The 27,166-nt window shown below is 43.9% G+C and overlaps 2 protein-coding genes across 2 annotated transcripts; one reads left to right on the forward strand and one right to left on the reverse strand.

Moving 5' to 3' along the window:
* The first annotated feature begins 949 nt into the window (after nucleotides 1–949).
* Nucleotides 950–17,368, forward strand: OPN1MW3 (opsin 1, medium wave sensitive 3). Its single transcript, XM_072625933.1, has 6 exons — nucleotides 950–1,082; nucleotides 1,735–2,031; nucleotides 3,419–3,587; nucleotides 7,226–7,391; nucleotides 13,095–13,334; nucleotides 16,521–17,368. Exons 1-6 carry the CDS (start codon nucleotides 974–976, stop codon nucleotides 16,629–16,631), a joined length of 1,092 nt encoding a protein of 363 aa, XP_072482034.1. The 5' UTR covers nucleotides 950–973; the 3' UTR covers nucleotides 16,632–17,368.
* TEX28 (testis expressed 28) lies at nucleotides 17,007–25,576 on the reverse strand. The gene is made up of 3 exons (XM_072625934.1): nucleotides 24,846–25,576; nucleotides 22,529–22,664; nucleotides 17,007–17,604 (listed from the first exon to the last, which is right to left on the reverse strand). Exons 1-3 carry the CDS (start codon nucleotides 25,559–25,561, stop codon nucleotides 17,284–17,286), a joined length of 1,173 nt encoding a protein of 390 aa, XP_072482035.1. The 5' UTR covers nucleotides 25,562–25,576; the 3' UTR covers nucleotides 17,007–17,283.
* Nucleotides 25,577–27,166: the final 1,590 nt, after the last annotated feature.

Genomic DNA, 27,166 nt, shown 5'->3' on the forward strand with positions numbered 1-27,166 from the left:
TCCCTCCCTCCCTCCCTCCCTCCCTTCCTTCCTTCCTTCCTTCCTTCCTTCCTTCCTTCCTTCCTTCCTTCCTTCCTTCCTTCCTTCTCTCCTTCCCACCTTCCCTCCTTCCTTCCTTCTTTCCTTCATCCCTGTCTTAATGGGGAGAAGGGAGAGAAATGTCAGGAGGGAAGATTTTGTGTGGACCTTTATAGTGGGGGATACTAAGCAACCAAGAGACAGCCTGAGGGCTCTGACATGGAAGGAGAGACCATGTAAGTGGGAGAGGAAAGAGGAGGCATCTTGCAACTGGAAATAGGCTATGAGCTGGCTAGCCTAGAGTAGGGGGCAGGAGGGAGCACAGGGGAGGGGGAGCAACTGGCTGCCACTGGAACCCTGGGATTGTACCTGGCCCAATGTCCTGGCCTCACCCCTGCCCAGATTCTAGTAGTGCAGAAGTCTCTTTAGAGATGTACAGTGGATTTGATAGAAATGGAATTAGGGTTAGGGTTAAAAGTGGAGAGAGTATCTCCCCAACTCAATCTGGCCCTCAGGAATGGGAAACTCCTGGAGAGCAAGGCAGGTTAGCCACCCCAGGTCCGGCCCTTGAAAGAAGGAAACTAGGAAGATTCTGCAGGGCCTGCCCAGGGCTTCTCTTCTGTACCATCTCCAAGCTTGCCCAATGCAAATAGATGAGAAAAATGATTATAGTTTTCCCTGGGTAAGCCAATGGGGGTGGGGGAGGGAGAATGGAGAGGCTTAAGCCCCTGGCCCAATTAAGAGATCAAAAGTTTAAGCATTTGGGGAGCTTGGAAGGTGAGGAAGGCCAAAGCTAATCCAGTAAGGCTGGTATAAAACCCAGCTACAGGGCTATCACCAGGACAGACAGCAGGTGGGGGAGGGGTGGAGGAAGTCTTCAGAGCAGAGGAAGAGCTGTGGGTTGGCAGTTGAGGAGCATAGAGAGGGCAGGGAAAGGGAAGAAAGTAAAGGGGCCATGACACAGGCATGGGACCCTGCAGGGTTCTTGGCTTGGCGGCGGGACGAGAACGAGGAGACGACTCGGGCAAGCCTTTTTGTTTATACCAACAGCAACAACACAAAGGGTGAGTCTGTGCTCAAGATGTTAGAGAGATCACAGGTGAACAGGGCACAGTGCCCTTCCCATCCCAGGCCAATGGGCTGGACATCAATGGCTAGAGTGAATAAAGGCTCAAGTCATTCTCATTTGGGAATGGAAAGGGGCCATCAAATCAAGTGTCCACCCAGGTAGACCCTCACGAGTCTCCTCCTGTCACCCAGAAAACACTGGTCGATCATTGAGTTATTGAATGGGTGAAACATGAAGCTAGAACAGAGACATAGAAAGTCTTGTTCAGAAAGGAAATAATTGAAGACAGAGGGAAAGCTGAAGGATTTAGTGAGCAGGGCAGGCATCACCAAGGAGGGTGACCAAAAAGGGTGACCAGAGAGGGCAGAAGATGGAGGGAGGAAAGGTTTTGAACCCAGGAATGGTGCCATGGAAAGAGAAATCCAATCCAGGCTTCATGAATTGCCTTTTACCTTTGGTGGGTAGTGGCATGAAGGCAGCCAACATCCAGGCTTCTCCTGGTTGGGGAAGATGTTTTTTTTGGACATGATTTCCAAATGACACCTGACAACTTGGTTTTTGGGAGGGGCTCCCACCCCAGGGTCCATTATGTGACTGATTTCTCTCTAATTCTTCCCATTAACCACTCAATGCCCCCCCTCCCACAGGCCCATTTGAAGGCCCGAATTATCACATCGCCCCACGCTGGGTGTTCAACCTCACCAGCCTCTGGATGATCTTTGTGGTCATCGCATCCATCTTCACCAATGGGCTGGTGCTAGTGGCAACCATGAAGTTCAAGAAATTGCGCCACCCCCTGAACTGGATCCTGGTAAACTTGGCTGTGGCTGACCTGGGGGAGACCCTCATTGCTAGTACCATCAGTGTCATTAACCAGATCTATGGCTACTTCATCCTGGGTCACCCAATGTGTGTTCTGGAGGGCTACACCGTCTCTCTGTGTGGTAAGGCAGTTCCAGGAGTAACCTGGAAACAGAGATGGGCCTAAGGTGTTACTTGATTCAGAGGGGATAGAATTTAAAGGGAGCTCTCTTGGTCCTTCACCAGGTAGACACAACAGAGCTTAGCACTCATTTAACAAGAATGATTAGGGTCAACCTGGGAGTTTGGTTAAAGAGGCAAACAAGCTAGGTGATATATATTCATACTGTGTATTTCCTTAAGCTAGCAGATATGTACATGGAGTCAGAAGATAATTCTGACTAACTTAAGCAAGTTGAGGAAGACCTGTGTATTCTTATAGCAATCCAGACTCAGGATGTTTGTGTCACTCAAAAACAATAGCATGAGAAAGGAAGTTTCTTAGTTGAATAGGTTTTAAATGCAATTAGATAAGTGACAAAGTGTCTATTGAAATGACAATCCCAGGATATCTGTGTGTCCCCTACATAGCATATATGCATAGGATACCAAGATAAGAAAAGTCCCACTATTGAAGACAGACATCCTGTCCTTAGAAAAATGCTGTTGTTCCTGCACAGGAAGGGGCATTCTGGGTTTACTCATAGAGCAGAGCAAAGCATGTCTGTTATGTCAGGGTGCTTCTTGTGGCTGATTAGTTCAGGCTTTGGCCCTTCTTGGGGCTCAAATTGTCTTAAATGATTATCCTTAGTTACAATAGGTTTCTCCAAGATGGTTGACTGGGCTGAGCTCCCACCTGCTCCTGCCTTGTGCTCTCCCAACTGAAGCCTCACTATGTCTCCTGGTGCTTGTCCCAGTTGCCTCAAGTTTTATGAAAGTGAGAGGGTGTGCCAGAAAACAGAAATGACCATGGCTTTGACAGAACTGTCCTAGGGTTAAGGCGTGGTCAAGTCATAGAAACAGGGTGGAGAAGCAGATGACTACAAAAGAGGAGGAAAGGAAAAAGTGGAAGAAAAAGAAAGAAAGATGAGGAATTGTATGTGTATTTGCATAGTGTTGGAAAGAAAAAAGGAAGGAAAGAGAAGAAATACAATAAAAAAAGAAAGGAAGAACAAGAGAAAGGAAGAAAGAAAGAAAAGAGAGAAGGAAGGAAAGAAGAAAGGAAGGAAGAGGGAGGAAATGAAGGAAGGAAGGGAGAAGGATGGAGGAAGGAAGGAAAGGGGAAGGGAGGGAAGAAGGGAGGGATGGAGGAAGGAAAGAAGGAAGGAAGGAAGAATGAAGGAAGGAATTTTTCTAGGTGGTTGGGAGGCTGATGTCTCTCCTTGGAAGTCCTGATGTCTCTCCCTGGGTTGCACTGATTAGTGTGGGCCCGAGGGAAAGATGCTTACCTCAGGATCTCTCAGAAAGCCTGCTGGTCTCACCTCAGTCTCATCTGACTCCATCCCTTGCTTTTCTCTCCTCTTTCTCTAGGCATCACAGGTCTCTGGTCCCTGGCCATCATTTCCTGGGAGAGGTGGGTGGTGGTGTGCAAGCCTTTTGGTAATGTGAAGTTTGATGCCAAGCTGGCCATGGTAGGCATTGTCTTCTCCTGGGTCTGGGCAGCTGTCTGGACAGCGCCACCCCTCTTTGGCTGGAGCAGGTGAGCATTCTCAAGGAATAGGAAGAGGGCTCACCTATCCTTTCCTCAGAGTTCATATATCAAGCAGAGTCATGCATATTTGCTGCATGACAGTTCTTTGGGCCTCAGTTTTCCCATCTGTAAAATTGGAGAAATGGGAGGAAAGTGCTTTGCAAACCTTAAAACACCAGAGAAATTGGAGCTATTACTATTATTATGTTGATAATAATAATAATAATAAAATGAAACACAGAAACCTCACCAGGGCTTGAATTATATGCATCTTAGTTCAATTCAATCCACCAAACATGTATTAAATACCCTTTTGGAGAGTTTCCTCACCAGGAATTCCCTATGAAATCATACCTCTGGATATCCTCTTCCTTCCTTCCCTCTCCTACAACTTTGTAAGACCCTGTGCTAGCAATACGAAAGATAGAGACTGTGCCCTCTAGAAGCTAGTGCCCTACTGCGGAGATCCAATTCGGGCCCAAGAAGTAAACTCAAATTATATACAAAGTGATTTCAAAAGAGAGACTGAGAATAACTTGTGGGAGTGGGGGAAGGGCAGGGGGCCTAGGAAGAGCATCTGAGCTGAGCCTTGGAGTCATCAGAGGTGAGGAGAGAGAACGTTCCAGATGTGAGGGAAAAGAAGAAAAGGAAGGAGAGGAATGCCTTGTAGGGTGCATGGCCAGTAGGCCAACTTTACTGGAGGAAACATAAATACTATGTCAAAAAAGGTAAACCATCAAGCACCTTCTATTACTCTGAAAGCGAGTAAGGCTGAGGACTTGCTGCCTCATTTAAATCCAAGGCATCACCTCATGATGTCATTGGTCCTTTTCAAGGAAGAAGAAGGGCAATAACAACTAAGCACCTACTGTGTGCTAAGTGCTTTGCAAATATGATTTCGATTGATCATCACAACGACCCTGAGCAGTAGGTGCTGTTTTTATCTCCATTTTACAATTAAGGAGACTGAGGCACAGAGAGGTTTAAGTGACTTGCCCTGAATCATACTGCTAGGAAGTGTGAGGCTGGATTTGAACTCCAGTCTTCCTGACTCGAGGACTTGTGCTCCATCCACTATATCTCAGTAGTATCTCTATCATAATTTTTTTTATTGTTTTTCTGTCATTTCAGTTGTGCCCAACTCTTCATGATCCCATTTGGGGTTTCTTTGGCAAAGATACTAGAGTGATTTGCCATATTCTCCAGTGCTCTATCCACTGTGCCAAGTAGCCCTCTCTACCACAGATTATTTTCATTTTTATGATGCTTTTATGTTGTATCTATTGTTTTGTTTTATTCTATGACACATTATGAGGTGGAGTATGCAGATTTTCTCCCAATTTTACATGAGGAGAAACTGCAGACCAGAGTGGGACAGAGTTTGGCTAAGGGCCACATAGCAAGTTGTTGGCAAAATGGGATCCGATTCCCTAACAAAGCTTCTGGCAACCTGGGTCCCCTTCCATTGCCTCCAAGTTTTCTCCTGCTGGTTTTGCCTCCAACTTGTATGGAAACCTTGGGCATGTGGGACTTTCTCTCTCTGGCTTTGAGTTTTCCCATCTGTAAAATTAAGAAGTTTGACTTTTAGGCAAAAGAGACCAATGAGTCTGTGCCTTATGTTGATTCATCTCCTTAATATTCAGACAGGTACACCAGCTTTGGCTCCACCATCCATGAGATACATTTCATTTCTGAGCCCTAGTTTCCTTATCTGTAAAATGAAAAAGGCCTCTCTAGCCCTGACATTCTTTGATCTTTCCTTTCTTTATTCATCTGTCTATCAATCCATTTAGGTGGTGCAATGGATAGAGCACTGGTTCAGATCTGGCCTCAGAGACTTGCTAGCTGTGTGACTGAGGGCAGGTCACATTATCTCTGCTTGCCTTAGTTTCTTCAACTGTAAAATAGGGATAATAATTGCACCTACCCCCAGGGTTGTGGTGAGAATCAAATGAGATGATATCTGTAACATGCTTAGCACAGTGATGGGCACACAGGAGGCACTTAGTAAGTGCTTCCTTTCTATCTTTCTCTTACTGTGGTTCTTCTGAAAATGCTAACCCAGGGTTTTAAGAGGTTTCTACAATGTATCCCCCCACCCCCCCATGCTCCTCTCTGAAGGCTCTCTGACTCTTGGTGATGTCAGCAGGTGTCCTTTGACCCTTACATTCTACATTCCTCCCAACTCTTTGGGGAGGGGGGGAGTGAGGATCGAGCAGAGCTGAGCCAAGGAAAGGGCTTAAACTATAGCCAAAGGAATTAAGATTAGTCCAGAGAAGAAGGAAGGCTGATGAGATATGAGGATCCGAGCACAAAGGGGTGATCTTCTCCTCTGTGTGCCTGTTTCCTCCTCTGAAAAATGATGGGTTTGAATGAGATGATCCCTCCAGCTGTCTATAATCTATCATAGCGTTTCTCAAAGTGTTATCCTTATTAGGCTTGTGTTTCTGCTGTGAAGAAATAGGCATTTGAGCTAGCTGATCTCTGAGGTCCCTGTAAGCTCTGAGCAGTGACTTCAGGCCTGGAACTTGGGTCTAGTATATTTTCTACTAGACTTTTGTAGAAGGAGCTGTGTCCTAAAAGAGAATAGTATTCTTAGTCATCCTTCAGTAGGTACCTCCTAATGTAGATAGTGCTCCAGTGAATAGAGTGCCAGACCTGGAGTCAGGAGGACCTGAGTTCCAATATGGCCTCAGATTCTTACTAGCTGGGTGACCCTGGGCAAGTCACTTTACCTGTGTTTGCCTTAATTCACTGGAGATGGAAATGTCAAAATGTCAAAATGTCGAGGGCAAAGTTTTGGAAGAGTGGGTTCGAGTATGAAAAAATTGACCTAGACCTTCTCTATAGCCACTGGGAACTTTATTACGTGAAGCAGCATGGGTCTCCTAGCAACAAAGTTAAGTGAGACCCCAATTTGGGGGGAGTTACAGTAATATAGAGATTTCAGAATGATGATATAGTTTTAGAGATTTTTATGGGGGTTAAAGATTAAAGAAAGGATGACAAAGGATTTTATAACATAGGATAGGGGAGACAAAGGGAGTTCTTTATGGTTAAAGGATTTAAGGACAGGGCACGATGATACAGGTTAAAATGAAAGGACCCAGGCAACACAGGATAAGGGAGACAAAGGCAATTCTTTTGGCACAGGTTCAAGATGAACGGGAAAGGACTTTAGGACACCTTCAAATTATAGAATAAGTTATGGGGGTTCACACAGTACTGGAAAAGCAACTCGTGCCCTGAGGGCACCATTTATATCCACATCAAAACCAATCCAGAATCTCTGCCAAGAAAACCCCAAACAGGGAAAGGAAGAGTCATACATGACTGAAAAATGATTGAACAACAGGACAGAACCTACCTTGCCACTGTATCGCTAGTGCTTAGTGAAAGACTTGGTATACAGCAGGGTGCTTAATACATGCTTTTTGGAGCATTGTTGACCTGTATCACGGCTCAGGGGAAAGAGTATGGGGTTTGGAGTCAGAATCTGGCTTCAAATCCTGACTCTGCTCCTCGTTATTTTGGGGCAAGATCCTTCCTCTGCTCCTTCTGACCTCAGGCTCCAAGATCATGCCATAGACCCGAAACCCGGGTCTTCTTCCTGCCCTCCACCTTCCTTCTTGTCCCTCCATTCTCAGGTACTGGCCTCATGGGCTGAAGACGTCATGTGGCCCTGACGTGTTTAGTGGCAACTCAGACCCTGGCGTTCAGTCCTACATGATTGTCCTCATGTCTACCTGTTGTATCCTTCCTCTCAGCGTAATCTTCCTCTGCTATATCCAAGTGTGGCTTGCTATCCGGTCTGTGAGTACCCTTTCACCTCCAAAAGTCCACCTTACCAGGGACTCTGGCTCAGGCTTCCCAGCAGTAAGAGACCCTTGAAGAATCTGAAAAGCAGCAGGGTATAGTGGATGGAAACTGGGAAAAGCAGAGTTCAGATCCTGCCTTGGACCCTTAGCAAGCTGTGTAACCCTGGGCAAGTCACTTACGTCTCTGAGCATCGATTTCTTCTATAAAAGGGGGTTTTTAATAATAGCACTTAATGGAATATTGCAAGGCTTAAATAAGAGAATGTATGTAAAACACTTTATAAACCTTAAAGTGCTATGTAAATGTTTGTTATTATTATCGTCATTCTGAACCTATCTAGCATGTGAAAAATACCCTAAGTCCAGAGGAATCTCCAAAGAAAGAGGGGCCAAATTATGGGATCATAGGATCCTGAATCTGGAGCTAGAAGGGACCTCAGAGACAATCGAATCTTACCCCTTCATTTTACAGAGAAAGAAACTGAGGCCCAGGGAGGGGAAGGGACTTGGCCAAGATCATGTAGGCTGTAAGTGGTAGGACTGAGAGTTGAAGCCATTCAATGCCCCCAAACCAGTCCATTGAGAGATGCTTTTAACAGATTCTTTGAATTCTTCAGATGAGTTGTGAAAAGAGACATCAGCATCATGTAACTCAGCTAATAATAGTGCTCCATACTAATCATTTACATTTAGAAAGCATTTCAGAGACATGATCTCATTTGAGTCTCAAGACAACCCTGGGAGGGAGATCCTAGAGGTATTAGGATCCTGATCCTAAATTAGGAGGAGATGCTGAGGTTCAGAGAGTCATGTGCCCAGATTGTACAGCTAGTAAGTGTCAGAAGTGAGCCTTGAACCCACAACTTTCTGCCCTCAAGTCTGGCTCCCTTATCCATTCTGTCTCTGTCTCTCTCACCACCTTAATCTGTCAGACCTGTAGAATAATGTTCTAAGTCTGATTAATGTGGGGATGGGTGGGGGTGGGCATATGAACTAATGCTCTATGTTAATGGGATGTTCATGACCCAGAATCAGAAAAGTATGAACTTCTATGATAACGGAGATGGACGTATTTTAATCTCTTCATGTTCTCTTTCTCACCCACTGCCCCTCATGACTGAAGGTATATATTTAAAAGACAAGTAGCTGGGGGATTTAAATGTGGCTCGTGGCTGTAGTAACTAACTTGACTGGACTAGACCTATGCCCTTTGGCATTATTAATAACAGTATTAGCTAACAGTTATATATCACTTTGAGGTTTATAAAGAGCTTTATGTATATTATCTCACTCGATGTTCACAATAATCCTGGGACATAGGTGCCATTCTTATCATCATTTTACAGATGAGCAAACTGAGGCAGACAGATCAAGTGACTTGTCTAGGCTTGCACAGCTAGTAAGCATCTTAAGGCAGGATTTGAACTCAGGTCTTCCTGACTCTGTATCTAGCTTTCTAGCCACTAGGCCACCAAGCTGCCTATGATTCACAGTGTGTACTGATTGAGCTATCAATCGATCAGTCAATCAACAAGCATTTATTAGGCAAACATTATATGCCAGGTACTGTCCAAGGAGCTAGGAATACAAAGTCAAAAATGAAATAGTCTTTGCCCTCAAAGAGTTTGTATTCTTTTGGGGAGATAACAAGTGGTTCCTATGGGCCAGACACTGCTAAGCCCTGGAGACACAAAGACTCTCTCTCTCTCTCTGTCTCTCTGTTTCTCTCTCTCTCTCCCCCTCTCTGTCTCTTTCCAGTTATCCCTTCCACATTGTGGGGGTTAGGGGTGTGGTACCTGGGATCTGGAAAATGCATGTAAAATTTTTTGGCCCTCTCATTGTACCAGAAAAGAAGTCTGAATTTTTTCTTTTTCATTTATGGGGTGTTTACAGTACATTATTATAAAATTTAGGTTAAATATTTGGTCATAGGCTCTCTGTCGTCTGTTGGCCTTCAAATATCATTTGCAACTTCTGCAAAATTCCCCATATTTTCCCATTTAATTTCTTATGCCGACCTGCGATATACGGAAACCATGATGGGGAAAGTCTCAATGTGGAAGGAATGACCACACACACATACATGCACACACACACGTATACATATGTATATTACATATATATGTCTAAACCAGATATTTACTAACCACAATATAATTTGTAATAATATAATTGAAAACAAATATATACCAAAGGAACACAATATATTTTTGGGAAGCAGGCTGGAGCTGGGGATGGAAAGGCACTGATCATGACTTGAAAGTCTTTGTGTGGAGGATGATTTTTGAACCAAGATTTGAAGGAAAGTCAGGACTATAAGAGGCAAAGGTTAGGAGGGCTTGAACCCCCCAAATGATAGAAGGCAGGGAACCCAGAGGTGGGGCATTTTGTGTATGAGGATGAGCCCAAAGTACAGTCTGGCCAGACTGGTGACTGTGTAAAAGGGGAGGCTGGAAAGGACACTTGGGATGTTAAAGACCAAACAGAAGAGTTCCTGTTTGGTCATTGGCAGCTGTTGGACTTTATTGAATTGGACAATGATGTAGTTAGGCTGCTTTTTAGCTCTGTAGTTAGTGAGAGAATTTCTAATGAAGATGGACCTGCCTCCCCAGGGTAGCTCAAACCTCAGTCAAGTGAGGTACTTAAAAAAAAAATTTTTTTTGAAACTTTAATTTATTTATTTTTAGTTTTCAACATTCCCTTCTACAAGATTTTGAGTTCCAAATTTTCTCCCTTCTCTCCCCTCCCCCCACCCCAAGACACCTTGCATTCTGATTACCCCTTCCCCCAATCTTCCCTCCCTTCTATCACACCCCTCCCTTTCCTTATCCCCATCTTCTCTCTTTTCTTGTAGGGCAAGATAGATTTCTATACCCCATTATCTGTGTTTCTTCTTTCCAAGTTGCATACAAAAACAATTCAAGTGAGGTACTTTTTGATGGGATTTTATTTCCTTGCTTCTGATCTGTTACTTCATTAGTAGAGAGAACTTCCATTATGGAAATTCCTTCCAATGATGCAGATCCATACAGTTCATCTGTTCCCTATAGTCTTAATGAACTTCCTATGGCTCAGAGAGGTCTTGGTGATCACATGGACAGTACATGTCAGAAGCAGGACTTGAACCCAGGTCTCCCTGAATCCAGGTCTGTCCCTAAATGCTGTTGATGATATCATAAGATCCCAGATTTAGAGCTAGAAGAGACCTCAGAGGCCAACTAGTCCAACCCCTTCATTATCCAGTAAAGGAAACTGAGGCCCAGGAAGGGGAAGGGACTTGGCCACAGTACTACAATGGAAGAGTCCAGGTTTCCAAATATACCATAGGTCCTCACCTTCAGACTCTCCTTATATCCTCCCATCCCCTGTCCTAGCGTCCTTCTTGCCTGGCACGCCCCTCCCCTCCAATGAATTATGACTGGCTTGCCAGTCTTGTGTTTGGTCCTTTTTATCTCTCTCTCTCCAGTAATCCATGGGCACAGTAGAGGACACTGACAAATGGCTTATCCAATGAGACCAGGACAACCTAGGAATCCAGCTTCCTCAGAAACCCTTAGGGTATCCCAGCTTTGAGTGGGTACAGCATGGCATAGTAGATAGAGTGCCAGGTAGGAAATTAGGAAAACCTGGGTTCAAATCCTGCCTTGGGCATTTAGCAGCTGTGTGACTGTGGGCATTTCACTTAATGTCTCTGAGCATCAATTTCTTTATCTATAAAATGGAAATTGTTGATTGTTGTCCTTTGTTCTCAGAGAGAGTGACATCACCATATTGGGGTCAGGGTACAGTGTGTCCATCCATGACTGATCAGGCCGATACGAGCTCAGAAGGCTCTACCACAGGTTGGGCACAAAAAGACCATACAAGCGCCTGGAAATAGAAATAATAATAGCACTTGGTGAACAGAATTATTGCAAGGCTTAAATGAGAGAATGGATGTAAAATAGTTTATAAACCTCTAAGTGCTACATAAATGTCTAATATTATTATTATTCATTATTATCCTGCCCCAGGACTGGCCATACATGGTTCCTTAGACAATTTGAAAGTGATTGGGGGAGTCATCAAAACCTTAGAACGGGCTGTGGAAAAGAGATGACCATCCTTTTTGTGCCTCAGTGAGAGTACGACCATCTTCAACTTGATTGTGGATTGTGGGACTTGAAAAAATAAACATTTTATTAAAAACTTAATAATTAAACATCAGTACAAACAACCATACTTCACTCTATTTACATTTTTATTCTGTTGGGGATGGGGTTGTAGAAATGAGCCTGTGATCTCATAAATATGGGAAAATGACTCCCATCAAGGAGGGAGCACAGGCTCTTCAATTTCAAGCCTGAGAGAGTTTTGTGCAAATGCTTGAGAATGCCAACATGGCCAGTCAGCTCTTGAACCCAGGTCCTTCTGACTTCCAGGCCAGCTCTAGTCCTCTTGGCATGAGGCCTCACTGACTCTCATTTAAATGACTCGATTTCAATCAGCCCTTTCTCAGTTCTCCCTTTAGATTTGCATCAGGATTCTTCATCTATTCATTTTCAGTCATTTTTCCTCCTCTCACAATTTTTACCCCATTAATTCTCAAACTTGTTAGTTTCAGGAGCCCTTTACACTTTTAAAAATTATAAAGGATACCCTCAAGTTTTTATTTATGTGAGTTATATCTAGCATTAACTATCATATTTGAAATGAAACCATCTTAGTATTATTATGAAAATTGTTTTGACTTCCAGCCTCCTTGAATCATTACAAAGTTGACAGGAAGTTGGAAGCCATCAGAGAGTTTGAGCTGACAGGAGCCTTAGAGTGTCATTTAGACCGCAGGAACATAGCTCCCTCATTTTACAGAGGTGGAAACTGAGGCCTAGAAACTCAAAGTTGCTACTCAAGGTCAAGAATTGGGCAGAGGGTGGGGAAAGGAGTGGGATGGTTAAGGACTTTTCTGTGCAGTTCACCTAGAAAGATCATAAGATGACAAACTTAACACTGGAGGAGATCTTAGAGGTCTTATGATCCAGTCCATCATTTTATAGATGGAGAAACTGAATCGAAGAGAGGTGAATTTACTTGCCTAATTAGGGTCACACAGGTAGCAAGTGGCAGAGTCAGGATTTGAACTCAGGTCCTTCAAATTGAAGGCTCTTCCTACTACCTCAGGATGTCTCCTGGGACTGGTAAGTTGCTAGATGAGGGAGTCATTATTGTTCAGAGGTGCTCTAGGAGAGAATTTGGAAAGGAGATTGAGGAGACTTCTCATTCCTCCACACTCAAGAGAGAAATATTTCCTACTTGGAGGAGAAACCTGAACAGAACACAGATTTCAAAGACCAAGTCTCCATCTTCTTCCAACTTCTAAGGAGCCAACCCCAAATTCAAATTTCTTCTGAGCTCTAGATAAGTTTTCTGGTCAAATAATCGCTGATGTGAAGACAAAAAAAAAAAACAAAACAAAACAACTCAGTGTTTTATATGAGAATTCTAATCCAAAGAACTCCTTGAATTACTGGTGTCTGTGTGTTTGTGTTTGTGTGTATGTATACGCATGTCTTTGTGTATGTGTGTGTTTGTGTGTGTGTGTGGAGGGTGGCTGGGGAAGGGGGACCTAGTGTAGATCCTAGAACAATTGCCCCAATTTATGATGTTTTAGCAATGGCTCTTGTTTATCTGTGCCTGATAGGCTGCCTCTTCCCCTTAGGTTGCTAAGCAACAGAAGGAATCTGAGTCTACGCAGAAGGCTGAGAAGGAAGTGTCCCGGATGGTGGTAGTGATGATCCTTGCCTTTTGCTTTTGCTGGGGGCCCTATGCCATTTTTGCGTGCTTTGCAGCAGCCAACCCTGGCTACGCCTTCCACCCTTTAACAGCATCCCTACCGGCCTACTTTGCCAAGAGTGCCACCATCTACAACCCCATCATATATGTCTTCATGAACCGGCAGGTAAGTAGGACAAGAAGAAGTAGGTTCGAATTTCTACCCTGCCACTCTCTGTATGCATGCCCTCGGAAATGGCCACCAGGCGCTGGACCAGTCAGTGGCCCAACTCCCCATTATCTTGTGACAATCTGCTAAGGGACAGACAGTTGGTGAGAGAACATGATTGTTACCCTAAGTACAGCCTTTGAGAACCTGTTAGCATCTATCAGCCATAGATTAGGATCAGAGTATCATAAGATTTAGTGCTGAAAGAGACCTTCTAGACTGTCTATTTTACAGATGAGGAAACTGAGTTTCAGATAGGAGCAGTACCCAAGGTCACCAAGGTAATAATACTTGTACTAATATATTAACACTAATGCTTTTGTTTTGAATTTTAATATTTTATTTTTCCCAATTACATGAGAAAACAATTTTTAATCATCATGTTTTTGCAATTTGAGTCCCAATTTCTCTCTGACTCTCCCTCCCTAAGATGGCAAGCAATTTGGTAAGGGTTATACATGTGCAGTCATGCAAAATACATTTTCATATTATGCATGTTGTGAAAGAAAACACAGACCAAAAAAACAAAGCAAGAAAAAGAAAGTAAAATAACAGTATTGACACTAATCCTAATAAGCCTGGTACAATGCATGATCTGGTACAAAGCTGACCTTGGAGTCAGGAAGACCTGGGTTCAAATCCTGCCTCTCACACATATTGGCTGTTTGACCCCAGGCAAGTCACTAATCCTCTCAGTGCCTTGGGGCATTGCTAAGACAGCAAATCACAGAAAAGTTGCTAATTTGCATTGTTAGAGGCATTTTCCTTACCAGAACTTTCTCTGTATCAGTGAAATAGCAGGCCCATACCAAGAAAAAAAAAGAGGCAGGGCCAATTCCTTATGCACAAGTCTGCTGATCATAGATTTAGCTCTAGAAGGACCCTTAGAGGTCATCCAGTCCAACTCTGTCATTTTATAGAGGATAGAGGTGTAGTGACCTGCTCAAGGTCACATGCCCATTACTTTTTCTAATCTTTCATACTCTTAAATGAGTTTGTATTTTGACTTCATAACTCACCATTCTGGGAAACCATCTTCCTATGTTTACTGTCTGCCTTGGGGAAAAAAAATCCATTTCATCGACTCCCGAAGTACCTTTCTCAAACTTCAAGGGATTCAACCCAGGTCCAGTATTCTAGGCTTTGGAAAAGAAATCCCTGGTTACTTTTTGTATCACTTTCAAGATTTTATAGACTTTGACACTATCCTCTCCCTCTCTTGCTATTCTGAAATCTTCATCATCTTCCTTCACATCTGGGCAGCCTGGGTAGCACAGTGGACAGAGCTCTGGGCCTGGAGTCAGGAAAGCCTAACTTCAAATGCAACCTCAGACACTTACTAGCTGTGTGACCCTAAGCAAGCCACTTCACCTCTTCCTGCCTCAGTTTCCTTATCTGTAAAGTGAGGATAATATTAACACCTACTCTGTAGGGTTGTTGTGAGGATCAAATGAAATCATTGTAAAGTTCCTGGCACATGGTAAGCACCATCTAAATGTTAGTTGTTAATATTAGTAAGAAGGTTCTATGATAATCACAGAGCCTAGTGACTCCCCCCTCCCCCCTTTTTCCTCTCCTCTGCTCAAGAAGCCTTACTGGTTTCCTACTGTGTATAGGAAAACTCTTTACAATGTGGTTCCAACCTGACTTTCTAGAATTTTTCTCATGATTGCCTCTCATCCGCTTATTTGCATACTCCTTACATGACACACTTTGCACAGGCTGTCTGCCTTACTTAGAATGCCCTTCTTCCTCACTTTGGCCACTTCTCCAGCTGGGGGACACTTCAGGAATCAGTGGGGAGACTGGTATGGAATCTTGCTAAAGGCTTTGAAAAATCTCTTACCAATTATATTTGCTTATTTCACCTTGTCCACATTCTTACCCATCCTACACTCTGCCCCCCAGACTACTCTAGTAAGTTATTGAAACATCATTTTCTCTTAAAGAAATCATATTGCCTTTCCCTACTTTTCCATACCATGGAAGTCAAAGAAGATCTTGATTCAAATCCCACCTCTTATACTTCCCAGCTTGTATGACCCTGGACAAGTCATTGAACCTTTCTCAGCCTCAGTTTTCTCATTTGTGAAATGGGGATAATTAGAGCACCTCCCTCCCCAGGTTGTTGGAGTATTAAATGAGACAATGTGGTAAAATGCTCTGTACACCTTAAAGTGATATATAAATGTGAGCTGCTTTTGTTCATCCAGGGAAGCCCACAGCTACTTTCAGTGTGTGTGGGGGGCGGGGGGAGGAAGGAAGAGAGAGAGAGAGAAAGACAGAGAGAGAAAGAGAGAGAGAAGGGGAGGGAAAGGGATGAATGTAATGGAGTTGAAATTTTAAGAAGTTTCTTGAATGACTAAGATACATGAGAAATTCCTTTGGGCTAATTTTGAAAAAATATTGGCATCAGTTCATATATGATGAGGGAACTTGTCTAGAAGGTAAGAGCCCCTCAGGTACCAACTGGTTAAAGAAAAAAAACCACTGCATCAAAATTGCTGTTCTGGGTGGAGGAGAAGAGGCTGGTGTAGTACAGAAAGGTCCACTCCATGCTTCCTTCCTCTTCTGACTTTCCCTAGGGACAACAGGACATAAAGAAGGGAAGGAGCACCATGAACCACTTTCTAGAGGCTTTTTTCTAGAGGTTTCTTTACCACCTAGATGTGTCCAAACATCCTGAGATGGCTTGTGTAACTGTCATGAAGGTGACCATTTTAGTTAAGACCAGTTACTGTCCACGGTGACAGAACAGTAAGGAGCTCCCCCTCTTCAGCCTTATACCATGACCAGAGGGCTAGACTTGTCCAGCGATCTGGACTGGAAGCCAGTCTCTCTGACCCTTACCAGCTGTGTGCCGCTATTGCTTAACCTCTCTGAGTTTCAGTTTCCTCATCTGAAGGCTATTGTGAGAATCAAATAAGATAATATGTAAATGTCAACCATTCTTGTTAGACTGTGAGGTAGCAGGGGTTTCTTACATACTCCATCTAGGTGTCTGTCTAATCCAGAGTATTCTTAAGGGTGGAAAAAGTAGAGGCAGAAGGAAAGATTATGAAGTTTTTCTGGTGGCACATGATAAATCAAATACTAAGTGCAGGTCTGCTTCGCAACATTGTCTAAAGTTTTCTTTTCTTCCAGTTCCGAACTTGCATCCTACAGCTTTTTGGGAAGAAGGTGGATGATGGCTCCGAAGTTTCCAGCACCTCTAGGACAGAGGTCTCTTCTGTGTCCTCTGTGGCGCCTGCATAAACTCCCCACCACCACCCCAAGGCCTGAGGACAAGGAACTGTGCCTCACACAGAAACAAAACCCTCCATCCCCACTTTTCCAGGCCTTAGTCTTTGCTTTTCTTCCTACCCTCATCCTGCCCTGTTTCCTTCCCAACTTTGTGGAACAAAGTGTGGATTCTCCTCTCCTAGGCAACCAGTCACAAAGGTTGCCAATACTAGTTTCCCAGCAGCTTTTTCCCTTCTTGGTTTCCAGTTGTTTGAGAGAACCCATTCCTCCCTTTCTCAGCAGCCAGAGTCTAAGGCTGCCAAGGTCATTCCTTTCTCAAAGCAGAGATGGAACAGAGGGCAAAGACAGGTCCAAGGAAGAGGCACCAGGGAACACAAAGGAGACAGATTTGTTACTTCTCAGCTTTTAATATTGAAATACTCCGTAAAGTAGACAGTGGAAAACCCCATCCCTTCTCTGAATCACCAATTTTGGGAGAAGGGGGTCAGGAAGCATGAGCAGAAATAACTTGGGGGAGGGTATTGAACTTTTAAAAGCTTCACAGCAGCAGGACAAGGGAACAGAGACCAGGTCATTCCTGAAGATGTCTAGCAGGCATTCCCAGGCTAGGAAGGGTTGTCCTTCTACTTTAAGCCCAACTTGGCAGAGACCTGGAGTCTCTGTACTACAATTTTCTTCTCGATAAGATCCACTCATGCCAATGTGTGTACACATTGGAGTACCACTTCTGCCAGATGATTATCCCCAGCCCAGTGAGCAGGAGGATGGTATAGAAATGGAAGCGGTACCTGAAGAAAGGAAAGGGGCATGTACAGATGGTGGACACACAGATGAGGAGAATGGTGGTCAAAGTGAGGAGCAAGCTCATGAACTTGAATAGGAAGACTTGGGTGTGTCTTCTGGACTTCCCCATTATTTCTAATTGGTCTGCTTGCTGCTGGGTCTCCAGCCTGGAAATTCGATTCTGAAAGGTCCTCATCACCTCCTGAGGATGACAAAAGTACACACTTACATACATATCAGAAGGCTTTCTTTGAAGTTCTAGACATAAGTGCTATTGAGTTCTTAGAGAGCACCCAGTGAACACTTAGAGTATTCTGATAGTTGCTCACTTATAGGCACTCATAGTGTGCCTGTTGCCTCTAGCTTAGGAGGTGGTAGACAACAGGCACAGAGTGAGGCAAACACTGCTAGGTGGGGCCAATATGGTCATTCATTTAAAGATGATCATCAATCATTGAATCAAATGGAATTGCACATTTTTCTTTAAAGAGGGAAGAGACCAGAGGGAGTGCAGAGAAATGCAAGAGAAGTGATGATTAACATGGGGCCAGATGGCTTGCCCTGGGTGTTTGCTGTTGTGTTTGTCCTTCATTGCTGAAGAAGACCATGCCATCAGAGAAATGATGACATGACTTGCACTTGACTGTTTTGAGGGAGGGAGGAATGTACAGGGTCACCAGCCTCACTTTCTCCTCCTGAGCCATCTGGATCCAGTGACCAGGTATTCATCAGGATGACTGGAGATGACCCAGGATGAACTAGGAGAGCCTGGTCACTTTAGGCTAAGGCCTTTTCAGGTACTCACTTAGGGTGAGGTAACGCCCATTCAGTGAATAGGCCTCTTTAAGAAGTAGTCAGGGAATGGCCCCTTTAATTAGCAAAAGAAAAAAAATAACTAAATCAAGCTGAAAGGGAAAGGGAAACAGTTACTACTGATAATCACTCTAAGCCAGGAGGGTCCAGAGAATAGTGAAGCTTGGACAGGGACCTATTGTGCCATGTATGGGGTTCAGAGTGCACTGGATTTAAGGTTTTGGGAAAGACAAGAAAGAAAGAGAGAAAAAAAGGAAGGAAGGAAGAAAGAGAAATCTGGCTAGTAAATCCCATTAACTGGGTAGCCTCTGGCCATCCAAATTTACTTTCTTTTGGAGAGGAGAAGGAAGGGGAGGGGAAACAGAAGGGAGGGGATGAGCTGACTTACCCAGCTACCTGTGTCAGCACTCAGGCAGCTCGGTCTACTCACAGGTTGTGTTCTTATTGCTCTGGGTGCTACTTCTATTAATGAGGAGGAGGCTTTTGGAACTCAGCTCTTCTCATTCTTGTGAGCAAAGGGGCCTGCCGATCCAGCAGGGATTTATGGGCAACGTCCAGGGCTTATTAAACTTTTCCCACTCCAGACCCCTTCAGTGCTTCTTAAATTGTGCACAGTTTAAGAAACACTAGGGAACAGAGAACCAGTTTTGCAATCAAGAGGACTCACATTCAAGACCTGCCTCTGACCATAGGTAATGTGACTAGACAAATCACTTAACCTCTCAATGCTCTTAGGGATTGTCAAAGATTGTAATAAGTTATAGATGGGGCTGTCTTTCTTTTTAGATTTTAATTGAATCTTTATTTTCAGTTCCAAATTCTCTCTCTCTCCTTAATTCTTCATGCCCAGTGAGAAAGCAAGAAATGAGCTTCCCATTATACATATATAGTCATGCAAAATGTATTTCTGCATTAGCCATGTTCTGAAAAAAAAGTAAAATAAAGGGAAGAGATATGCTTCAATCTGCACTCAGAGTTCATCACCACATTTTCTATCACCAGTCCTTTGTGGTGGATCATTGTCTCAATCAGGCTTTCACAGCTGATTTTCCTTACAATATTGTTGTTTTTAATTAATTGTTCTCTTGATTGTATTAATTGTCAACCAGGAGAACAATTCCATCACAGTCATATATCACATCCTGTTTAGCTTTCCTCCGATTTCCAATTCTTTGCCACCACACAAAGAGCTGCTATAAATATTTTCGCGCATATTTATCCTTTATGGAGCAAACCTTTTGACACTAAGAATTCCCTCCATGGTTGAAATCAAAGGTCTGTTCCAAAAGAGCAGGGGCTAGGAATTCAATCTGTGGGCTTGGAACTGTCTGAAACAAACTGATTATACAACCTCCAGGTCCTTGGCCTCGGAACTAGCAAGTGTTCCTAAATACCCTCATTAAAGTGTTGATGGGAAGGTGATTGGTGAAGAGGATAAGGGAGGAAGTAAAAGGAAGCTGTATGTATGTATGTACATAGGGACCTAATAATTCTAAAGTTGCCATTGACTTTGCCCTTGAAAAGACTTCTGACTGTCAATTTGGGGGTGCAGATTGGAGAGAAGGAGAAAAACAGAACTGTGTACTCTGTCTGAAATGCTGGCCGCAGAAGGCAACAAGCCTCTGGTTTGACGGTGTTCTGGAGCACAAGTGGCTTTGGTAGATGGTGGGAGCGCTCAGATCCAGGCCCAGGCCCAGAGCAAAGATGCCTGCTGCCCACCAGGCTCCAGAGGCAGTAATGCTAGCATGAGTCAGATCCAGGTCAAAGTCAGTCAGTCTCTGGGGCACCTGACTGGATAGTGTTCTGAAAATTGGATCAGCTGATGAGTGGACAAAGCCCCTCCCTTACAGGATTTCTTTTTCTGGGATGATTAAGGTCATTGACCTTTGAAAAGAGGTGCCAGACTCATAACTCTGCACGTAATCCTTTCACACCCTCCACACTCCTATCCCTAGAAGGAAGTTTAGAAGCTTTCCATTTTGGGAAAAGTTCAGGAGAATGCATGGGAAAAAGTAATTGAGTTGAACACTTCCTAGGGTAACTCTGAATGAGCATCTCATTCAGATTCTTGGTACAGTAAAAGTATGTGTGGCAGCAGTATAGACTGCTTGGAAGATGACATGAAATACAAAGGCCCAGGACTGATCGGGATCTCCCAAATGCAGGCTAGGGGCAGTCAATTTTTCATAATTTGTATATGTCAAAGAGATGTTTGCATTTCTCTCTCCCTCTCCCTCTCCCCACCCCTCCTCTTCCCTTCTCTCTCTCTCTCTCCTCTCTCCCTCCCTCTCTCTTTTCTCTCTCATTCCCTCTTCTCTCTCTGTCCCCTTTTTCTTTTCTCCCTCCCTCTCTTTTCTCCTTTCTTCCCTGTCTCTCTCTGTGTTTCTCTCTTTTTTCTCTCTCTTTGCTCACTCCCTCTCTCTTTTCTTCCTCTCTCCTTCTCCCTGTCTCTCTTTTCTCTCTCTTTCCCCTCCCACTCCTCTTTTTCTCTATCTGCTTCTTTCTCTCGCTCCTCTGTCTCTTTCCTCCCTCTCTCTCCCTTCTCTCTCTTTTATCTCTCTCAATCTGTCTGTCTCTCTCTTTTCTTCCTCCCTCCCCCTCTCTGTCTCTTCTCTCTCTTCTCCTTCCCCTCTCTTCTCTCTCAGTCCTCTCTCTTTTTCCCTCCCTCTCTCTCCTGTTTCTCCCTCTATCTCTTTCTGTCTCTCTGTCTCTCTTTTCTCCCTCCCTGCCTCTCTCTTTTCTTTCTCCCTCTTTATCAGTCTCTTATTTCTCTCTCTCCCTCTTTTTCCCTCCCTCCCTTTCTTTCTATTCTCCCTTTCACCTCTTCTCTCTCTGCCCTCTCTCTTTTCTCCTTCCCTCTGTCTGTCTCTTTTCTCTGTTTCTTCTCCATCCTCCTTGTCTCTCTCTCAGTCCTCTCTTTTCTCCCTTCCTCCCTCTCCTCTTTTCTCTCTCTCCTCTCTTTTCTTTCTCCCTCCCTCTTTTCTCCCCCCTTTCCCCTCTCTCTGTCTCTATTTTATCTCTCTCTCTTCCTTCTCTCTCTGTCATCTCACTTCCCCTCTTTTTCTCCCCTCCCTCCCTCTCCCTTTTATCCATCTCTCTCTTTTCTCCCTCTTTCCCTCTTCTCCCCCTGCCCTCTCTGTCTTTTCTCCTCCAATCCCTCCTCCTCTCTCTGTCTCTCTTTTATCCCCCTCTCTTTTTTCTTTCTCCTCCCCTCTCTCTCTTTGTCTCTCTCTTTTCTCCTTCCCTCTCCCTTCTCTCTCTCTTTTCTCTCTCTCAATCTCCATCTCTCTTTTCTTCCTCCCTCTCTCTCTCTGTCTCTCTTTTCTCTTTTTCTTTTTCCTCCCCCTCTTCTCCCTCATCCTCTTTTCTCCTTCCCTCTCTCTTCTCCCTTTCTCTATCTCTTTTCTCCCTCCCTCTCTTCTTTCTCTTTCCATTCTCTCTTCCCCTTCTTCTCTCTGTCTCTCTTTTTTCTTTCTCCCTCCCTCTCTATTTTCTCCCTCTCTGCTGTCTCTTCTCTGTCTGTCTCCCTCTCTCCCTCTCTCTATACATTTCATATGTATGTTGGTGTATCTGTCTCTCACACTCTGTTTCTGTCTCTCTGACTCTCTTATCTTTTCATAAACGTTTATATCTGTATTGAATCTAGTTCAGAGCTTAGGCATCCAGAGTTTGTGCAGGGAGAAGTCTAAGAGTTTCTAGGGTAAGAGCCCCCTGGTGAGAAGTAAGGGTAATGCAATCTTCGGAGAAGCCTGTGCACGTATACTGAATACCCTCTGAGTCAACCAAGCACTTGGCTGGTGGCCTGAGGTTAATGCCACCTGGTGTCCAAATGATATCCTACATTCCCTAGCTAGTAAATTAATGAGCTGATCGCCCACTTTTCTGTAGGACTACCAAGTGCATACCTAGCCCATACCTCTTATCACAATAATAGAATATTCCAACCCATTAAACTAAAGTGTGTCTTTTCCGAAGGCTGAGGCCTTGTCAGCTCTGAAATAAACACTGGTATTCTTACAGCGGTAAGAGGACCTGAGGGAGGGCCTGGGCCTCTGAGGAGAACCAATGGGAATCGCCCTAAATAGCAGGCATTGCCACCCTCATCAATGGAGTAGTGACTCACACCAGGTGGGTTCCAGACCCTTTGGAGTAGTAGGATATTTGGGCTGACCTTAGAACCTCTGCATTAGAACGATGCCTGACTTCGATACTTAGTCTTTGTATGTGACCACCATACTCCGTTCTCCTAGGAATGAATGCCATGGCATGCATTTCTCCCCCCCACCACCCCCATCATGCCCCAAAGGTCTCACCCATATCTCCTTGGCCCTCTCATAGGACATATAGACCATCTTCTCCTCAGCACAGGCCAAGTTCTGTTTGATGTAGGAAATCTCACTCAGGTGCCCCTGCATGTAGTCACTGACCTGTTCCTCCATCACCTTTTGCCTTACAAGTGAAAAAGAAAGTTAACACGGCCTCAGGAAACAGTATTCACTTCTCCAGGGATTGGAAAATATTTGGGGCCCTCTTTCCCCTCCCTTCTTTTCTTTAAAGCTCAACTAAAACTCTACCTCCTTCTAAAATGCCTCCTGACACTCAATTCAACCAGCATCCATTTCCCCACAAAAAACAAAGAAGAGCTTTAAAACTGGAAAGGACCTTAGACCTCATCTAGTCCAACCCACAGGAAGAAACAAAAGTCACAAAGAGGGTTAAGCGAGAGTTAAGTAGAGCCAAAATTCAAATCCAACCCCTCATACTCCAAATCCAGCATTTTCCCCCATTGCATCAGTGGGGAAAATTTTAATAAAATAAAATTTAAAGATTCTTGGAATCAGAGAAGCACTGAGTTGCCAATTTCTGAAGCACTGGATGCAATCATTCTGGCTTTTGGACACCATGGGTCAGAGGTCAGGCTGTCATCATTGATCCTCTGCTCAGGTCATCCTTCACCTGGAATCTCCCCTCCTGGTCTGTTTGGTCACATGATGGGCTTTGAAGATGCAACTCACTCCACATCCTTCTTTGATTATCCCAGCCCCTACTGACCTCTGTCATTCCTGAAATCCAAGCCCCCTTGGAGTCTAAACCACCCACATGAACATTCAATTCAACTCAGTCTTCTAGATTCCATGTTGTAGATTCAACAAACACTTTGTTCATTTTTTTTAAACAAATCTTGATTTCTAGATCTCTCCCCAACTACCTCATTAGCTGTTTGAAGGCAAAAACTAAAGATCCCCACTATTCAGCACAGAATTAAGAATATGGGATCAGAGGATTTAAATTGGTAGAGTCATTTAGAGGCTGTTTATACCCTTTTTACAGAGGAGGTAACTGAGACTCAGAGAGGGCAGTGAGTTGCCCATGGTCACAGATCTAGTAAGTAGAAGTTCTGAGATTTTTAACCCTGATCTTCTGACTTCAAGTCCTGGTATCTTTCCATCAGAGAAGGATGCTCAAAAAAGACATTGATTGACTGATTTTTCACAGCTCCCTAACTGAAGCAAATCCCCTTTGTTGGCTAACCCATAAAAATGACTATAATGATGGGCTTTTTGGTCCAGGCAGGGCAGAGAAGCAATACTCAAATCATCCTGAGGCATCAGTTGCCTGCTATACTTCAGAGGTGAAACTAGGGTGAGATAACCAGAACTTTTCCCCAGGGCACTAAATTTAGAGGGTAATAATAGCATATGCAGTCCTGTAACATCCAGAAACTAGTTTAGCATCTGGTTAGAAAGTCTAATTAGTTAAAAAGGAAGCTATTGTATGGTGGGTATATTGTGTAACAGATAGAACACTGGACCTGAAGTCAGGAAGACCTGTGTTCAAATCCAGCCCCAGACATTAGCTGTGTGACCTTGGGTAAGTCACTTGACTTCATTTAACCTATTTGCCTCAGTTTCCTCACTTGTAAAATGGAGATAATAGTAACATCTACCTCCCAGGGTTATTGTGAGGATAAAACGAAACATTTAAAGTGCTTTGCAAATTGGAAAGTGCTATATAAATGCTATTATTATTACTATTCTAAGATAAACTCCTCTATGCCTTCCTATCCCTACTCAACTTAGGACAGTTTGCCCAAAGCAGAATTTTTTTGGTAATTTGTCCTCAGCACAAACAATCCTAGTTATGGCTCTGCTATTATCAGATGCAAATTACAAAAAGAAAGAAAAAAATTTTTTGCCTAGATGCTCCTCAAGGTTGACAGAGTGTATGGGTTTGCCTACAAAGCAGTATCCTTAAATATATTTCAAAGTTTATAGGGGAAAATTCTTAGCAATCTGGGAAGGCCAAAAAAGCCTTTCCCTGGGAGCTAAGAGTCTTGGGTTCTAGTTCTGAATTTGTCCTTGACTAGCTTGGGGTTAGTTTCTGGGCCTTTCTGGACCTCATCATTGCATCTCTCTGGGACTCAGTTTCCCTATATGGGAGATAAGGGGGTTGAACTTGGTGACTTCTGAGATGCCTTCCTGAACCTTAGGTTTCTAAGTCATGTCTTGGGTCCCTCCCAGCTCTGACATTTCATAAGTATGCGTCTGTCTGGCTGATGAGTTGTAAAAGGAAATGACTTGTCCTTTAGCTAAGGTCATGAGCAGGTGAAGGCAAAGGACCTGGTCTTACTTCGATTTTTCTTCCTGAAGAGACTCGATTATCAGCTGCAGTTCAGTCAAGTACTTCTCCTTCAAGGTTTGATAAGATAGCTCAAGTCTGCTATGGGATTTTTTTATATCTTCCAGCTCTCCTTTGATCTTCAGCATGAACAGACTCTGTTCTTTCTGGTCCATGCTGTCTATTTTGGAGGACTTTTCCTGTGGGAGAGCAGCAGCCAGCTTATCTCCTTCAAAGGCATTCAATGGATTTGTGCATTGGTATTCCTCTGTTCTGGGCTTTGGATTCTCCACCAAAGGGACCTTGTGGGTGGCTTCCTGATTCTTCTTGGCCTTCTCTTCCCTTAGTGATGAGCATTTGAGTCTGTTACCCTCTTCTATTTCCCGGAGCTGTTGGTGATACTGTCGCAGCTTGCGTTCTATGTGGGCAATCGTGGCCGAAGAACGCTGGTTCACTTTCTCAAAGGCTTGTCTAATGTGAGTGACCTGGTGCCGGTCAGCTTTGGACATTAGTTTGAGGTAGCCCACTGTGTTCTCATCCCGGCTGGTTTTCTCCACTTTTAGCTTCTCTGACAAGTACAGGATGTGATGTTTGACATTATCCTGGAGTCTTTGACCAATCTCACCAACTGATTGGCTGGGGTTGCCACTGGAGCCCTCATCACTGGTGCAAGAGGGTCTTCGATTGATGGGGCGATTCGGAGGGTAGGAGGAACTTTGACTCTTCATATGTTTTGCCTGTATCAGAAGAAGAGAAATCACAAATTTGAGGATACTGTGACCAGTACATGTGGGGAGATTCAGTGACATTTTAGCAACTAGCTGGCATAGTGAATAGAGTGCTGGGCCTGAGATTAAGTTCAATGTCCACTTCAGATACTCACTAGGTGATCCTGGGCAAGTCACTTACCTTGGTGAGAAAGAGCTAAGCTGGTGAGTATAAACTAAAGGCTAACTTCCCCTTTACGAGTGACCAGGGAAACAGCTTTCCTTCTGAACCAGATTTAGACCCCCTATACTACCAATATTTGAGGGGACAGATAGATAAAATTTTAGCTTAATACCCTTCTTTGAGATAGTTAAAGGAAGGAGTAAGCATCAGGCCTGCCTCAGTTTCCTCCTCTGTAAAATGGGGATCATGAAAGGACCTTCCTCTCAGGGTTGCTGTGAGAATCAAATGAAATAATGATTGTAAAGGGCTTTGCAAACATTAAAGTGTTAATAAGTATTGATACTAATAAATATTAGCTATAGCTAAAGAATACACATATTCAAGAGAAACCGTAGGCAAATTTAGGATTTCACGTCTGTAAAGTCATTTAGAGCCTATCTCCTTTTTACAGAGGAGGAAACTGAGGTCCAGAGAGGGAATGAGTTGCCCATGATCACACAGCTATTAAGTGGAAATTCTGAGATTTTACCACTGGTCTTTTGACTCCAAGTCTAGGTATTTTTTCTATCAACACCCTCTCCTCCTATAGCACCCTTCTTCTCCTTAGTAGCTGCATGGGGCTCCTCCTCATGAGGAGCCTCAGATCACCAAGATATTCCTATGGTGTGTTTCAGTTTCCTCACCTATAAAATGAGGGCAGTTGGACTTTGAGGAGGCAGTGTGGTAAGGTGGAAAGGAGTATTGGATTTGGAGTTGGGGGGGTAGGCTGGAAATTTGATTTTGCCATATATTTCCATGGTCACAAACTTTTTGGGCCTCAGTTTCCTCCTCTGTAAAATAAAGAGCTTGGACAAGATGGATTTTAAGGTCCTTCCCACCTGGAGTATTCTGCTAAGTTTTGGGCATCCCATTTTAGGAAGGACAGACAAAGTGGAACATCTCTGGAAGTCAACTAGGATGATGAGAGACCTGGAGACACTGCCATTTGAAGGGACTAGGGCTTAGGCTAAGGACAAGAAGACTGTGGAGACATGATAGTTGGTTTTCAGAATTCAAAGAGCTGGTGTGTGAAAGAGGGAATAGACTGAGACTTCCTGGACCCCAGAGGAGAACTCGGAGCAAAGATGGTGGTGGTAGTGGGGCAGTGGGTGGGGGGAAGAGTTGAAGAGAGGTAGATTTAGTTTCTATGTAAAGAAAGGCTGTTAAGTCCAAGCTAGCCAAAACCAGAATAGGCTGCCATGAGAATGTAAGATACATGTGCCCATGTGGAATAAGCACATCCTAGGGATAGCCATGCAGGTTATCTGAGTGCATAGATGTGATTCTATGATCTGGCTCTCCCTCTCCGAGTGAGACCGCAATTTATTTTTTGAGAAGAACAGAAGAAAGGCTGTGACTTCTTCCTTTGACTATCTCAAAGAGGGATATTGAGCTAAAATGAT

The sequence above is a fragment of the Notamacropus eugenii genome, chromosome X (assembly GCF_028372415.1).
Source record: "Notamacropus eugenii isolate mMacEug1 chromosome X, mMacEug1.pri_v2, whole genome shotgun sequence".
NCBI classification, from domain to species: Eukaryota; Metazoa; Chordata; class Mammalia; order Diprotodontia; family Macropodidae; genus Notamacropus; species Notamacropus eugenii.